Source organism: Eurytemora carolleeae, unplaced genomic scaffold (assembly GCF_000591075.1).
Source record: "Eurytemora carolleeae unplaced genomic scaffold, Eaff_2.0 scaffold1145, whole genome shotgun sequence".
In the NCBI taxonomy this organism is placed as follows: domain Eukaryota; kingdom Metazoa; phylum Arthropoda; class Copepoda; order Calanoida; family Temoridae; genus Eurytemora; species Eurytemora carolleeae.
Genome location: NW_019397032.1, coordinates 90,534 through 103,400, shown reverse-complemented (window position 1 = coordinate 103,400; position 12,867 = coordinate 90,534). Strand labels below are relative to the sequence as shown.

The window sequence follows — 12,867 nt, the reverse complement described above, 5'->3', positions numbered from 1 at the left end:
TTCATGTAAAACTAATTAGATATGTTTTAATATGCTTTGATATTTGTTGTGTACATGTCTGAAAATTACTTTAAACTCTAGTTATTCGAATTTATGTATAAACTATTTTGCATATGATAAATTTGCACCCTGATCTCTAATCGTTCTCCTTAAATCTATTTAATTGAAATATTTTGTTATTATTACTAAAATTAGGTGGAAAAAATAATCAAAACAGCCAAGAGCTATTTTCCACCTAATTGCTTTATACTTGTACTGTTAATATAATCATCAATTTTGTGATTGTAAAATCTATCTGTATACAGATACATTTATTTTAGCAATAAACTTTATCTTATCTTATCTTATTTTATCTTAAGGAGTTGGAATCTTTTCTATTCACTTGGATTTTAAAAAATTGATCTTCCTTGGCTTCTGTGTAACCCAGATGAGTGGATTCTATATGACTCCTTCAAGGAGTTTGAACAGACTGGCACGAACATAGTTTGCACCAATGATGTGGCAGAACGGGCCATAAAACTTGTGCAGTTTGGATATTACTTAACAGCTAAAAATAATTAAGAAACTATGTTTGGTAAATTTTTTAGGACTTCAGAGGATCAGCTAAGAAAGAGGAGAAAAAGCAAGATGTTCTGCACTCGATTCACTTCTATAGGATGAAAGCTAAGCTTGATGCAAAAGTTGCATCTTAAACTTTGACTAAGGATTGTATCTTAATTCCAATCACCCCCCCCCCTTTAAAACAATAAAAATAAAAGATCTTTAAAATCATATTGCAGTTGGACTTTGGACAATGCAAACTATTTATTATTAATAAAATTTATCTGTAAATAAATCTGTATATAAATGTCAATCCTAAAAAAAATCTGAATTATTTGTATTTTTTGAATATTTTACGGTTAAAACCTTAAAATTTATTAAAAGGTTTGATTCTTTAAGTTAAATGTGGTATTTAAGAATATTTGTTGTTCGAAAAAAAAAATATCTCATAAAGTACAAAGTTATGAAGAGAAATTAGTAAAAATTCGTCAATATTATCACGCAACCTCGTACGCGTAGCTGCAAAAACTTCAGAGGCTAGGTTAAGACGTGAAATATTTTCAGATTTGTCTGTACCCTTAGGAACTTCGTTCCGTTAAGTGCCATTCGAATTTCAAAATTTTTTGAAGTACCCTAATAAATATCTTGGTTCTTATTTTATAGGGTACCATATTGAATTGGACATGTAATTTCTAAAAGGTTTTATACTTCATGATAAAAGTTAATGAATTAAAGAGAAATTAAATGGGAAAACATAAAAAACAGGCAAAAAAGCTTGATTAGATTTTTAAATATTTCACAGAATTTTTGGTCTTGGATCTTGGATCCTATATCCTGCGGATAAATATTATAAATCCAATTTGTTTACAATTTTATTAAGGGTCAAACTAACCTTTTTCGACTGTTTAAGTTTAATATTGATGAGATTATATTGTTTAATATCTTCCTCTAATTTATCCAGGTTTATTTTTATTCGTCTTTTTTCTAGAATCTTCTCCAATTCTTCTTTTCTTCTCTCAATATCTTCTACAATCAATCAATCAATCAATCAATCAACCAACTAGTCAAATGTCAAATATTTGACTATCAATTTATCAATCAAGAAGTAAATTAGTCAATCAACAATCAATCAATCGATAAATTAATTATCAACTAAATCAACAAGTCAACCCATCATTTAATCAAGCAAACTAGTCAACATTTCAACAACTCAAATAATCTATTAATCAATCAATTAAGCAAACAATAGTCAACATATCAACAAGTCTAACAATATATTATTCAATCAATTAAGCAAATAACTAGTCAACATATCAACAAGTCTAACAATATATTAATCAATCAATCAAGCAAATACCTAGTCAACATTAACAATTTTAAAAAATTAGTTTATCAATCAATTCATCAATATCTAGTCTACTATTAAATATAATGGATTGATACCTTTTATCTTTGTCTGATCAATTATAAAAATGAATATCAATGTTTAGAATTGAAAAAAATAGATTTTTCTAAATTCTTGGTTGAAGTAATTTGCGTATATCTACTGCATGAAAAAAAGTATTAGATATCAGAATTTAACAATTTAAGATATAAAAAACTTACAATATTCCCATATTATTATTCAGATAGAGGTTTTTTATTGGGCATTGTCGCCTTTGCAATCACTAACAGCCCCTTTCAGTAAAAAACTTACCTGAATTAATCCAACCGATCTAAAAAAAATTGTCTAATTCCACAAAAAAATTAGTTGATAGAACGATTTTTGTGGAGCTTTTTTGTCAGGTTTATTTAATTATTTCAAAAAATTGATTCTTGAGAGCAAGTCTTAAGAATGGACCATCTTCGTGATTGTTAAAGAGTGAATTTGTTCTCTTAATCAAAAATTATACACCGTACAAATATTTTATGGATTCCAAATTAATCCTACGCTCTGAGTCCAACGATCATACCTAGCCAGCCACTCCATTTAAAGCGGATTACCTGGAACAAAAAGGGCTGACCCAGCCATAAATCTCAAACCTATTTTCTCCAGACTATCAGCAACATCCTTCCTCTTCATCCTAGGTATCCGGGCCCCAAAAACCCGGCTGGACCCGAGCAACATTTTTTTTTTATTCTGAAAAAATTTCTTATCACGAGCCTTGAAGAGAAAATAGAAATGAAGGATAATTTACATCCTCACATCTCCCTCCTTATCTTCATCTTCATCTTCACTGCTCCCTCCGCTACCATTCTCATCAAGATCCTCTTCCAGATGCTCCCCGGCCTTCTCATCAACCTCAGGTTTCTCTATACAGTTGGAATTGTTTCTCTAAGCATGCGTCTGTACTTTATAATAATTAATTTTGAAAAATCATTAAAAATTTCTTTTTCTCCAATATGGTAAAAATGGTTATATGTAAGTATAATAATGGGAAAAACTTGCCAAATGATGTCCAATTCCACACCCCCCTCCCCCCCTTTACTTTAAATGATTTGACTGAAGCCTTGATTGTGGCTAAATTATATTAAATCATATTTTACTGGTTTAGAAAAATGTTCAAAAACACTCGCACAATGAGAAGAGGGGAGATAAGAAAAAGTTTCTGACTAGAAAAAAACCTGCGGATTTCAGCCTTCTCCTATTCTGAAAAATTCACTGAATTTTTACACGTTTCTAACCTGCAAAAACTCCGTCGATTTTGGCACGTTTTTTCACATCTGCAAGAGTTTCCCCATCCTTCACTGCGTTAGGCAACAAGGTCTCCATCTGAAAAAAAAAATCATAAATAAATATTACATGACGATTTTTACGTATTTTTCCCAGTGAAGCAATCTCATGATGTGCTAAAGAAAGGAAAATTTCCCTGGTTTGTAATACGTTATGAACTTTGAACGACGAATAAGATAGCTAGGACTGCGCTCAGATCATCCATGAAATGTTGTTTTGAATAGATTTAAATGACATCCCTGTCAAAAGTGTCTTTCCGTTTCACGACAGTATCCACATACGAGGTGAGATTGGTCTAGAATGCAAATTATATTGAAATTTCTTTAATTATTGGCAAACTTCCGTGATTAATAGCTTGCTGGAAAGATTTTGTTGTTACCGTTCGATTGCATTATACAAAAATTTTCTGAGTAAAAACTCAGTCTTACACCGGCAATTGAGTAGAACCAAATCAGGGTACCCCATCCAACAAGTTGAAAAGCCAGGCCAGCTAGGGCGGCCCTGATTTGGTTCTTCTCTTGCCGGTGGAAGACTAAGTTTTTACTTATCAGATTTTTTTATAAAGCAATCGAACGGTAACAGCAGTACATTTCCAGCAAGCAATCACGGGAATTCTCCAATTAATGAAGAAATTACAATATAATTCTTAATAAAAGTCACCTCGTACATTATACACTTTGTCTGATCAAGAGATATTTCTATTTTAAAATTGACAATTGTTAATTGTGTTTCCTACAAAATTTCAAATTATTGATCAGACAAAGGCTTGAACAAGGGTATGGGAAACCTACATAACCCTCTCAGAATATGCATCCTACGAGTTTACTATTACTATTTTTTAACTTCACCTTTCTCTTTTTAGGTTTGATGTAGCTTCCTAATCCTGCTGCTCGCTCAGATTCCTCAATAGAATACGGCTCCGTCTAATCAACACAACATTTTCGCTGCTGGGGGGAGGGGGTAGAGGCAGTGTCCCTCTTTATCTTAAAAATTATATTTTCTCTTTGCAAAGCTCGAAGACACCCTGTATTTGACAAGCCCCCTCCCCCATCGAAAGTTATGAGGGGAAGGGGGGGTTAAAAACTTAAGCACCTCAAATTTGAGGATTAAATTTGCGATAACACTAAAAATAAGGAATGCCAGAAAAGGTCAAAATTCTGATGTGCAATGCTTGCTGAGATATTTTGTTTTTCAGATTAAACTCTGATTTAATATTACTCGCTCAAAAAAATTACCGTTTGCAAAAATGTAAATTTTTTTTTCTTATATCAAGAATTTTCAATGCATGTACAAAAAATATTTTAATCGCATCCCTCCCCTCCCTCCCTAAGAAATATAAAAATGTTATTTCCTTTAAGGCATGTAGTCTACGCTTGTGTGGCTTGGATTTGATGTGGGTTTGGAACGCTGAATTATCGATGAAGTGTTTCCTAAGCATAAATATTTAAGTATAAAAATAGACCGAAACCTTCCAAATTATTTGATTTTAAAATCACATTTTTCCTCCTAAAAGTTTTTAACCCCCCCCCCCCCATTAAAAAAATAACGAAAACTTACGAGCAGTGTACACAATAGAACTGGGCAAGACCGGGTTTATCAAAATCAATATCTTGGGTCAAAAGTTTCTCCACTTTCCCCTCCATCAGGTCAACATCTATCTCATCCAGATCCTGAATACACACAACCATACCAGAGCTAAGTGGTTTGTTTTCGGTCGTTTATATCTTACAGTTTCTTTCAGGGTAAAAATTTAGGAAACAAATTTATTGGAAATTTTTTATCTTACAATATCTCAAATTTTGGCAGAAGTTTTAATTAAAAAAGAAACCAAAATGATGCGAAAACGAATGTGTATCGATCGTTTTCGAATCGGTTTTGCACTAGTATTATTTTTAGCTATAGTTAATAGTTTTGAAATCGTTGAAGTTTTATTGATTTTTTTCTTAAAACGATAAACAACACTATTTAGAGCTGCCTAATTTTAAAAAATTGAAGTAAAACCTTTTTTTTCTTTCGGAAACGGTAACTTTCCAATTTTTGATTCACACATTTTACGTTAGTGGAAAAAAATCAATTACAAATTTAACCCATTGAAAAAAAAACTATTTCATATGGTCCAAATTCTCCTGAATCATGAATCCCTTTTAAAGACTTCAATTTTACTGTGGGATTTAATTAACTTTAAACATTCAAGTCGTTTACTCTTCTAACCTTAGTCCTTCGCTTTAGTTTCCATCCTTTCTTGAGATGTGTATCTCCAAAATGATACTTCTTCCGTTTATAACCTCCAGGCATTTTTCTGCAACATTAAGAGTTCTAATCTTTGGACATTAAAAGGAACACGAAATTAGACGACAACTGGGCTTCAGGACCGAAACCCTTCTTTCTAAAAATGAAAAACCTTCCTGGATTATACTAATCCAGGTATTAAATTAAAAAGTCACAAAAGGTTTCTCACTTTCAAAATGAGGGCGATCTGCGCTCCACAGCACATTTTTGATAGGAAAACACCGAACATTACAGGGGAAGAAAGTTCCCAAGCGCACTATGTTCCAAACCTGACACCGAGTGCCAGGTTTGGGCACAAATACTATGATCAACGTTTTGTAACTCTTCCTGTGCCGAGAGCAAATATCATTAAAAAAAAAACTATTTCCAACATATTACTAAGCACGTCGATAACTGTAATTACACTATTACTTCTTTTCTAAAATCAAAACTCTGAGTGATCGTTCTTTTTTAATACAAACACATACCATTTTCGAAAACTTTTTCGCACATTTCACGAATTTGAATCTTGGGCGCGTTTTAGAACAAAAACAAACTTTTGAAACATTACATAATTTGGAAAAATAGAACATAATTTACAGAATAGCATGAATTACTGAAAATATCTTCTAAATTATTCTTAGATTAGTTGATTTACACATACATTTGGTGATTATAATTTTACAAACAAGTAACAGTAACAGATAAATAACAAAAGTTGTAAATTTTTTCTTTTCACTAAATTTTCACAAGAAAGCTTTGAATACTTTACAAATTTCTTGTTCAAATATTTATAGCTGTTGCGAGACTAATATTCAACGCTGTATTGACCGGCTAAAGCTGCTTTTGCGCACCGAGCTTTAGCTTCTTTCTTTGTTGCTGCAGTACCTTCATATTCGTTGCCTGAAATAGTAAACAATTTTTATTTAGACAGGGTTGTATATTTTCAGAATTATCAGTCTTTATGTTACTTTTGACCCATAAAATCATTTATTTTGTCCAATTTTCTCGAAATATACAACCCTGCATTGGAAAGGGTTCATCTTGGCAAAAAAAACTACATAAAAGTGTTGTGCGGACTTTGAAGACCAATATCTTAACAAATGAAATAGTTCTATAGAATCAATTAAAAATGCAGAAATTTTGTTTTTATTGAACAATAAGAGAGCACTCGACCAAATTTGACATTTATGAATTTAAAAATCTGACGTTGTGATTTCAAAATCACTTCATTTATAAAGGGAAGTGCCTGTTTTCAGGACCTTTGCAACATTTGTCTGATCAATAATTTAGAATCAAAATTGTCTTTATCAAATTTATGACAAGAAAAAAATGCATTCTTGTTTATTTTAGGGTAGCGTTGTGAATCATAATTTATTATTTAAATATATAATAACTATTAAAAACACTATTATTTTGGTTTGCAGTGTTATGAAGTCTTTGGATAGAAATTCTCTCTTTATTGAGAACATTTAAAGGCAAGAACCTTGTAGAATTTCTGCACAAAAACTTCATAGCCCGTCGTGCCAAAATAATAGTGTTATAAGTGATTTTATAAAACGTTTGTGTACTTGTCTTTTTACAATTGCTATTTCTAGATAAAATAAGCTTTTTAAAAAAGCAGAAATAAAAATATAAAGTATATTTTGGAAATATCCCAATAATCAAGGAACCAATCAAAACTTTTTAGCACACGTGGAGCTAATTTCACTTTATTGCACGCTAATTACTATATAGCACGTTCATAATAAAAATCACCATGAAGTAAATAAGAATGAAGTACACAATAGTTTCATAAAAGTATAAAAAGTTACCTTGGATGCATATTTTGACAATAAATGTTTGGTGTGGTGGTCGACCCAGCATAGTATCAGTGTAGTTCTCCTTAGCACCTCCCTTTCATATTACAACTGTTATAAATTGTATATTCCAAAGGAGGGGGGGGAGGGCGCATCTCCCAATCTATATTAGACGAAACGAGCAAATTCAAAGGAGGGTGTGATACCACGCCCCTGTTACAATCTCTATTACACATAAGGAGTAAAATCAGAGAGGGTTGGATTCCAACCCCCCAACCCCCCTATTCCCAATCTATATTAGACGAAAAGAGCCCAACCGGGATGTGATTAACTGTCATGTTTCGTGGGACAAACAGTAAAGAAAGAGAGAAGACATAAATGAGTCAATTTGTGAAAGTTTTCTTAACGACGAGTTAAAAGAAGAAACAAACGAGCTATGAATATTAAATAACTTGAATTCCAAATTTGAAGAAAAAAAATAATTATATACATTAAAATTTGAAAAGCAGCTTCGTCAAAACTAAAAAAAATAATTTGAAAAATATAATTTTTGCTTGTCTGTCTGTTTTTATCCAATAAACGTCAAAACGACTGAATTTTGAGAATCAACGATTTTTTTTTATAAAATCCGCGAAATTTTTTTTTTAATGTTTTCAAAGGGAACATGTTCACAGTTGGAAGAGGCCCTAAAAGCCTAGTATCTATATCCTTTGCTTGTCTGTCTGTCTGTTTGTAACCAATAAACGTCAATATGGCTGAACCGATCGAGCCCTAAATTTTGTGTGGGACCTCACATGACCCAGCAAAATTTGATTTCATTGAAAATCCACGTTTTTTTAAATAAAAACCGCAAACTTTTTTTGATTTTGTTTTACAATATTATCAAAGAGAAAATGTTCACAATCGAAATAGAAGATGGACCCGAAGCATCCTAAAAGCCTAATTATCTATAAAAGCAGCTTCTTATTTCACATGTGATAATGTATCATCTATTATTATTATTATACAATATCCTTACTTTATTTGGATAAGTTAAATCAAGAGGCATTTTCATTTGTCAAAATCTACGAAACCCAGTCATTAGTTTTTTATTAATTTTTACCATTAGTTCATTTAGCAGCATAACAGGATGCTTTTTTGAGGGATTGTCTGGCATCTTCTTCATTGGTTTCATCTCGAAAGGAACCTGTGATTAGAACATGTATTCATCAAAAATATGAATACAGCAGTGTATATTTTTAAGATTACACCCCCCTCCCCCCGAAGAAGCAATGAAAAATTAGCCATCAAAAGGCATCCTTTTTCATCCTTTTTCATCCTGTTTATATACTTTATACCCAAAAATGTATAGGTTTCCCCTTGAAATCATTTATGCTCCAAAATTTAGCGAATAAAACTCAAAAAATCATATCCAACTTCAGGAGGAAAATAATATTTTCAAAATGTGCAATTTATGCAATGTGCTGGTAGAACAAAGGGTTATTTAGTCATCTGTACTTATATTGCCCTTTATTCTTAGAGCTAATGCAATATGATAATATAATAAAAAATAATAACAACCCATACACTAGACAGCCCTAACCACAGAAAAAAGGGATGAAAGACTCTGCTGTTTCATTATGGATTATTTTTTNTGACTTTTGTGTAGTAATCGGGGCTGTTTCAATAATGATCCACTGGTAAAATGCTCGGGTAGCTCTAATCCCTAAATAAAAAAGTGATCCTAATCAGTATCTTGCAATAACCTATAATAGGGCTTGCACAGTATAAGGAGTGCTACATGATTGTATAGGTCTGACACAAACCCCAACCAATTAGAAAAAATGTAATTGAAGCTCATGGCTGTTATTGCTATTGTATGTGCAGTGCTTTCCCTCCCCCCTTTATGGGTCGGGATGCGGATACATTAATCACCATATCTCTAGAGTTTCCCTTCGACTATGTTTCAAATCTCACACCTGGACATTCTACATTCTCATGTCTATTATTGCTATTGTATGTGCAGTGCTCAACCCCCCCCTTTATGGGTCGGGATGGGGATACATTATTCACCATATCTCTAGAGTTACCCTTCGACTATGTTTCAAATCCCACATCTCATTGTTCATTGAACTAATTGAGTTACACTGATAACCCCATCTCCATACACCAAGGCATTTGCTTAGAAGGTTTATAAAAGAAATAGGATCTCCAATGTAGTCAATGGTACAGTTAGGAATTGGGCAAATTTATGTCGATATTCCCTTTAATGGGAAGATTTTACAAACCTGTGACTTCCAGTCGCTTAAGAGTTTAAAGACTGCAAGGCTGGCTAGACCCTGCCATGAACTGTTAAAAGACTCCTGTACTGTAGCGTTTATCTCCTCACTAGCCCCATGAGCAGGCAGCTGACCGTGCCGGTCTTTTATTAATTGGACAACTGCCTGTTCTGCTGCTATATTCTTAGCGATATCCTACAAAAAAAGTTGTTAAAAGATCAAATCGATAAATAAATAAGCAATGAGAAAATAACAATGGCCATGAATCAATGCTAAATAGATGTTTTTATCAATAGGTATATTTAAAAGTCAATAAATTGATGATTTAATAATTCAATTGAATCAATTGAATTATTTGAATTAATTGAATCAACGAATCAACTGATCAACGAATCAATTAAATCAATGATTTAATGAATAATGGATTCAAACAATCAATAAATCAATGAATCAATGAATAAACAAATTAATGAATCATTGGATTCAATGAATAATGATTCAATGAATAATGATTCAATTAATCAATAAAAGGCATCTAATGGCAAAAAATAGAAAAATTATGTATTTTTAAAAATGAACCTAATATTTTTGAAATTATTGCTACAGAAAAATAATCAATTTGATTTCACAAACCTTGCTCGGCCCGATGCCTGAGTATGAGATCTTATTTATAGTTAATGTACAGCTGTACAAGGGTATGCTCACATGCGACACCTAAAAAATTGTAATTTAGGAGACTAGCTTGGGAACCCAGCGCTGCTAGGTTATAGTTACTCCCGCCATTTACCCGCACTTGAACAATTTTACCAGGAAACTACATTTTTGCAATAAGAGTCGACCCACTCAACTTAGAATCTTAGAACCAAACCAAGAACATTCCCGTGGGTCTCCCGAGTTCCCCAAATCAAAATTTGAGGTAAATCGGTCCAGGGGTTCCTGTGTTATGATCGGATAACCAAACAGACAAACAGAGATTACAACTTTAAATATATAGATGAGAACTAAGCGGACGCCGGGCAAATACTTTCACTAATTTAGTTACATGTGGAAATCATTTTTTTAGATATCTTATTGAAATTTTGCATAAGGGCATCATTTGTGTTTGTTTTAATTAAAACAAAAATCCATGTTTTTTTTTAAAAGGTTTTTCACCAAAAAATAAAAAAATCTTTTGCACAAAAACTTCAATTGGACAGTATTTTCAAAAAGAAAAAAATTGAGGAAAATTAGTTTTTTCCCCATTTTTCTCCTTTTTCAATGTTTTTCACAGTGCTTAGGATTCACTTAATTTTGATGCAGATCCTGATCCGGATCCTGGATCCGCACTGGAAAAAAATGGATCCGGATCAAGGTAATTTCTTAAAGATTTACTGAAATAATTTTTTGTTATTTCAAATTTTTTGTTTAACTTTTTTCGCTTATTTATATCCTAAAACTTGATGAACCATTTTTGCGGATCCGGATCCGGATCGGGATCCTAAGCCCTGGTTTTTTAGCAAAAAAAATATCTCCTCTTAAAAAGCCAAATATGCTAATTGCATATTTACAGTGGTTTACAATGCAAATTATTAAAATATAGCAATATAGCAATATAGCAATATAGCAATATATTAAAATATATCAAAATATAACAAGATTTTTTATGTATTATGATAATCTTATGAGGAAAAAAATGTAATAATAGAAATTCTTAAACGAGATGAACTAATCTTGATATATTCTTTAACGAAGGCCGCAGGCTTGAGTTAAAGAATGCATCAAGATTAGTTCATCGAGTTTAAGAATTCCATTATTACATTTTTATCCTCATAAGATTATTATTATATCATATTTGTGAGGTTCCATGGGCACATACCCAAGAAATTATAGTAAAAGATATTTCTGGTGAAATCCGACTGTTTAGTGTAATAATTTCCATTCTTTAATGCTCGGAGCGTGTAAGAATATACATTCTTTCACGCTATGACCGTGTAAGAATATACATTCTTACACGGTCTGAGCGTTAAAGAATGAAAATTCTACACCTACTGTGTAAGAATAAGCATTCTTAAACGCTAGAAAGCGAACAATATTAAAATTGTTCCTCCTGAACCGTGTAATAATGGGAATTCTTACACGATAGGTTTACTACTTTGGAACCGAACAGATATGATATAATATTTATTATTTTCTTAACATGGCTCTTAGCTCATTTTTTTTAATTTAATAATTTTTTTGGCATAGTTCTTGTAATAGTTCGGTATATTATTATGACCCTAAGCTTGGTTCCAAAATTGACCCACCCTAATTAATACACGGAACGATTACCTCTGACGACTGTTTAAAGTTTATTGTAATTGCAAGTCCATTTGCAAGTTCAGTAAGTACACAGAAGGGGGATTTCGGAGGAACAAGTCGTCTGAAAAGATTGAAAATAATGAAAACTCGAGAAAAAAATCTTTAATAAAACTATCCTTTGCTAAAGGGTGTTAATAAAAATACCACACAAGATGGTAAAACCCAAAATCAACCATCAAAATCAGATAGAAGATAACCCAAAACCCCAAATAGTTTAAGAACAGGATCCTAAAAGACAATTCGATGGATAAATGATGACAAAAACACCAGAGTGATATAAAAATATCAAATTCATATGCGAACTTTTAGATTGGAAATTTTAGCCTCAAAAAATAAAAAAACTTACTTTGTGTTTTTTTTCTTACTATATTTATTTGTTTGTAAATTTATCTTGTATTTGCTGATTCAAAAAAATACTGAAAGGGCAAAAACTTGTTAAATTACTTAAATTAAATTAAAACTTAATTTAACTTACTTTAACTTGCTCTGTTTAATTTGTTTTTTCTTCTTATTCTTCTGTATGCCACCATTCTAAAATAAATACATGAATAGAAAAAAATTGATGAGGATGGAATTCTATTAAGCTACTATTAATGATAAAATTATTCAAAGACAGCACGTGATTTCTAAAAATTGGTTGCCGGAACTTCAATACGTCATAGAGTGGCAACTGCCCAGTGCTGGAACACTTAAGATATTTAGAGAAAAAGTATTACCCTCCAATTAATTTTCTATCGAACTACAAATGTAGGCCGGAGGGCCAAATAAAATTACATATGAAATACCTTTTACAACTTTTATATGATGTCAAAATTATTAACACATTATTTGCTGTTTTGCTGACTTCTATGAAAAGTCGGTTTTTTAATCCCCTGAGTCTAAAACTAAAGAACGAATAGTTCCGACTTAAATTTTAAGTTTCAGCTTAAATGCCACTTAATTTTAACCCTGG

At 31.9% G+C, this 12,867-nt stretch overlaps 1 protein-coding gene and 1 long non-coding RNA gene across 2 annotated transcripts; both read right to left on the bottom strand.

Annotated features, from left to right (window-relative positions):
• Window positions 1-2,657: 2,657 nt before the first annotated feature.
• On the bottom strand, window positions 2,658-8,507 carry LOC111711275 (zinc finger protein 593 homolog). The gene is made up of 8 exons (XM_023485580.1): window positions 8,423-8,507; window positions 7,336-7,417; window positions 5,465-6,424; window positions 4,811-4,923; window positions 4,605-4,683; window positions 4,102-4,176; window positions 3,205-3,292; window positions 2,658-2,832 (listed from the first exon to the last, which is right to left on the bottom strand). The coding sequence occupies exons 3-8, from the start codon at window positions 5,546-5,548 to the stop codon at window positions 2,714-2,716; spliced, it is 558 nt and encodes a 185-aa protein (XP_023341348.1). The 5' UTR covers window positions 5,549-6,424; window positions 7,336-7,417; window positions 8,423-8,507; the 3' UTR covers window positions 2,658-2,713.
• A 456-nt stretch (window positions 8,508-8,963) lies between these two features.
• Window positions 8,964-12,430, bottom strand: LOC111711274 (uncharacterized). The gene is made up of 5 exons (XR_002767214.1): window positions 12,391-12,430; window positions 11,886-11,976; window positions 10,212-10,292; window positions 9,588-9,773; window positions 8,964-9,025 (listed from the first exon to the last, which is right to left on the bottom strand). It is a non-coding gene; the product is annotated as an uncharacterized LOC111711274 (long non-coding RNA).
• Window positions 12,431-12,867: the final 437 nt, after the last annotated feature.

Excerpts from the sequence above, each read along its gene's own strand:
- LOC111711275 (XM_023485580.1), bottom strand. The coding sequence starts at position 5,548 with ATGCCTGGAGGTTATAAACGGAAGAAGTATCATTTTGGAGATACACAT. Across the intron at positions 4,924-5,464 it reads AACTAAAGCGAAGGACTAAG|GATCTGGATGAGATAGATGT; the intron begins GTTAGAAGAGTA and ends GTGTGTATTCAG. Across the intron at positions 3,293-4,101 it reads TCAAACCTAAAAAGAGAAAG|ATGGAGACCTTGTTGCCTAA; the intron begins GTGAAGTTAAAA and ends TTTTTTTTTCAG.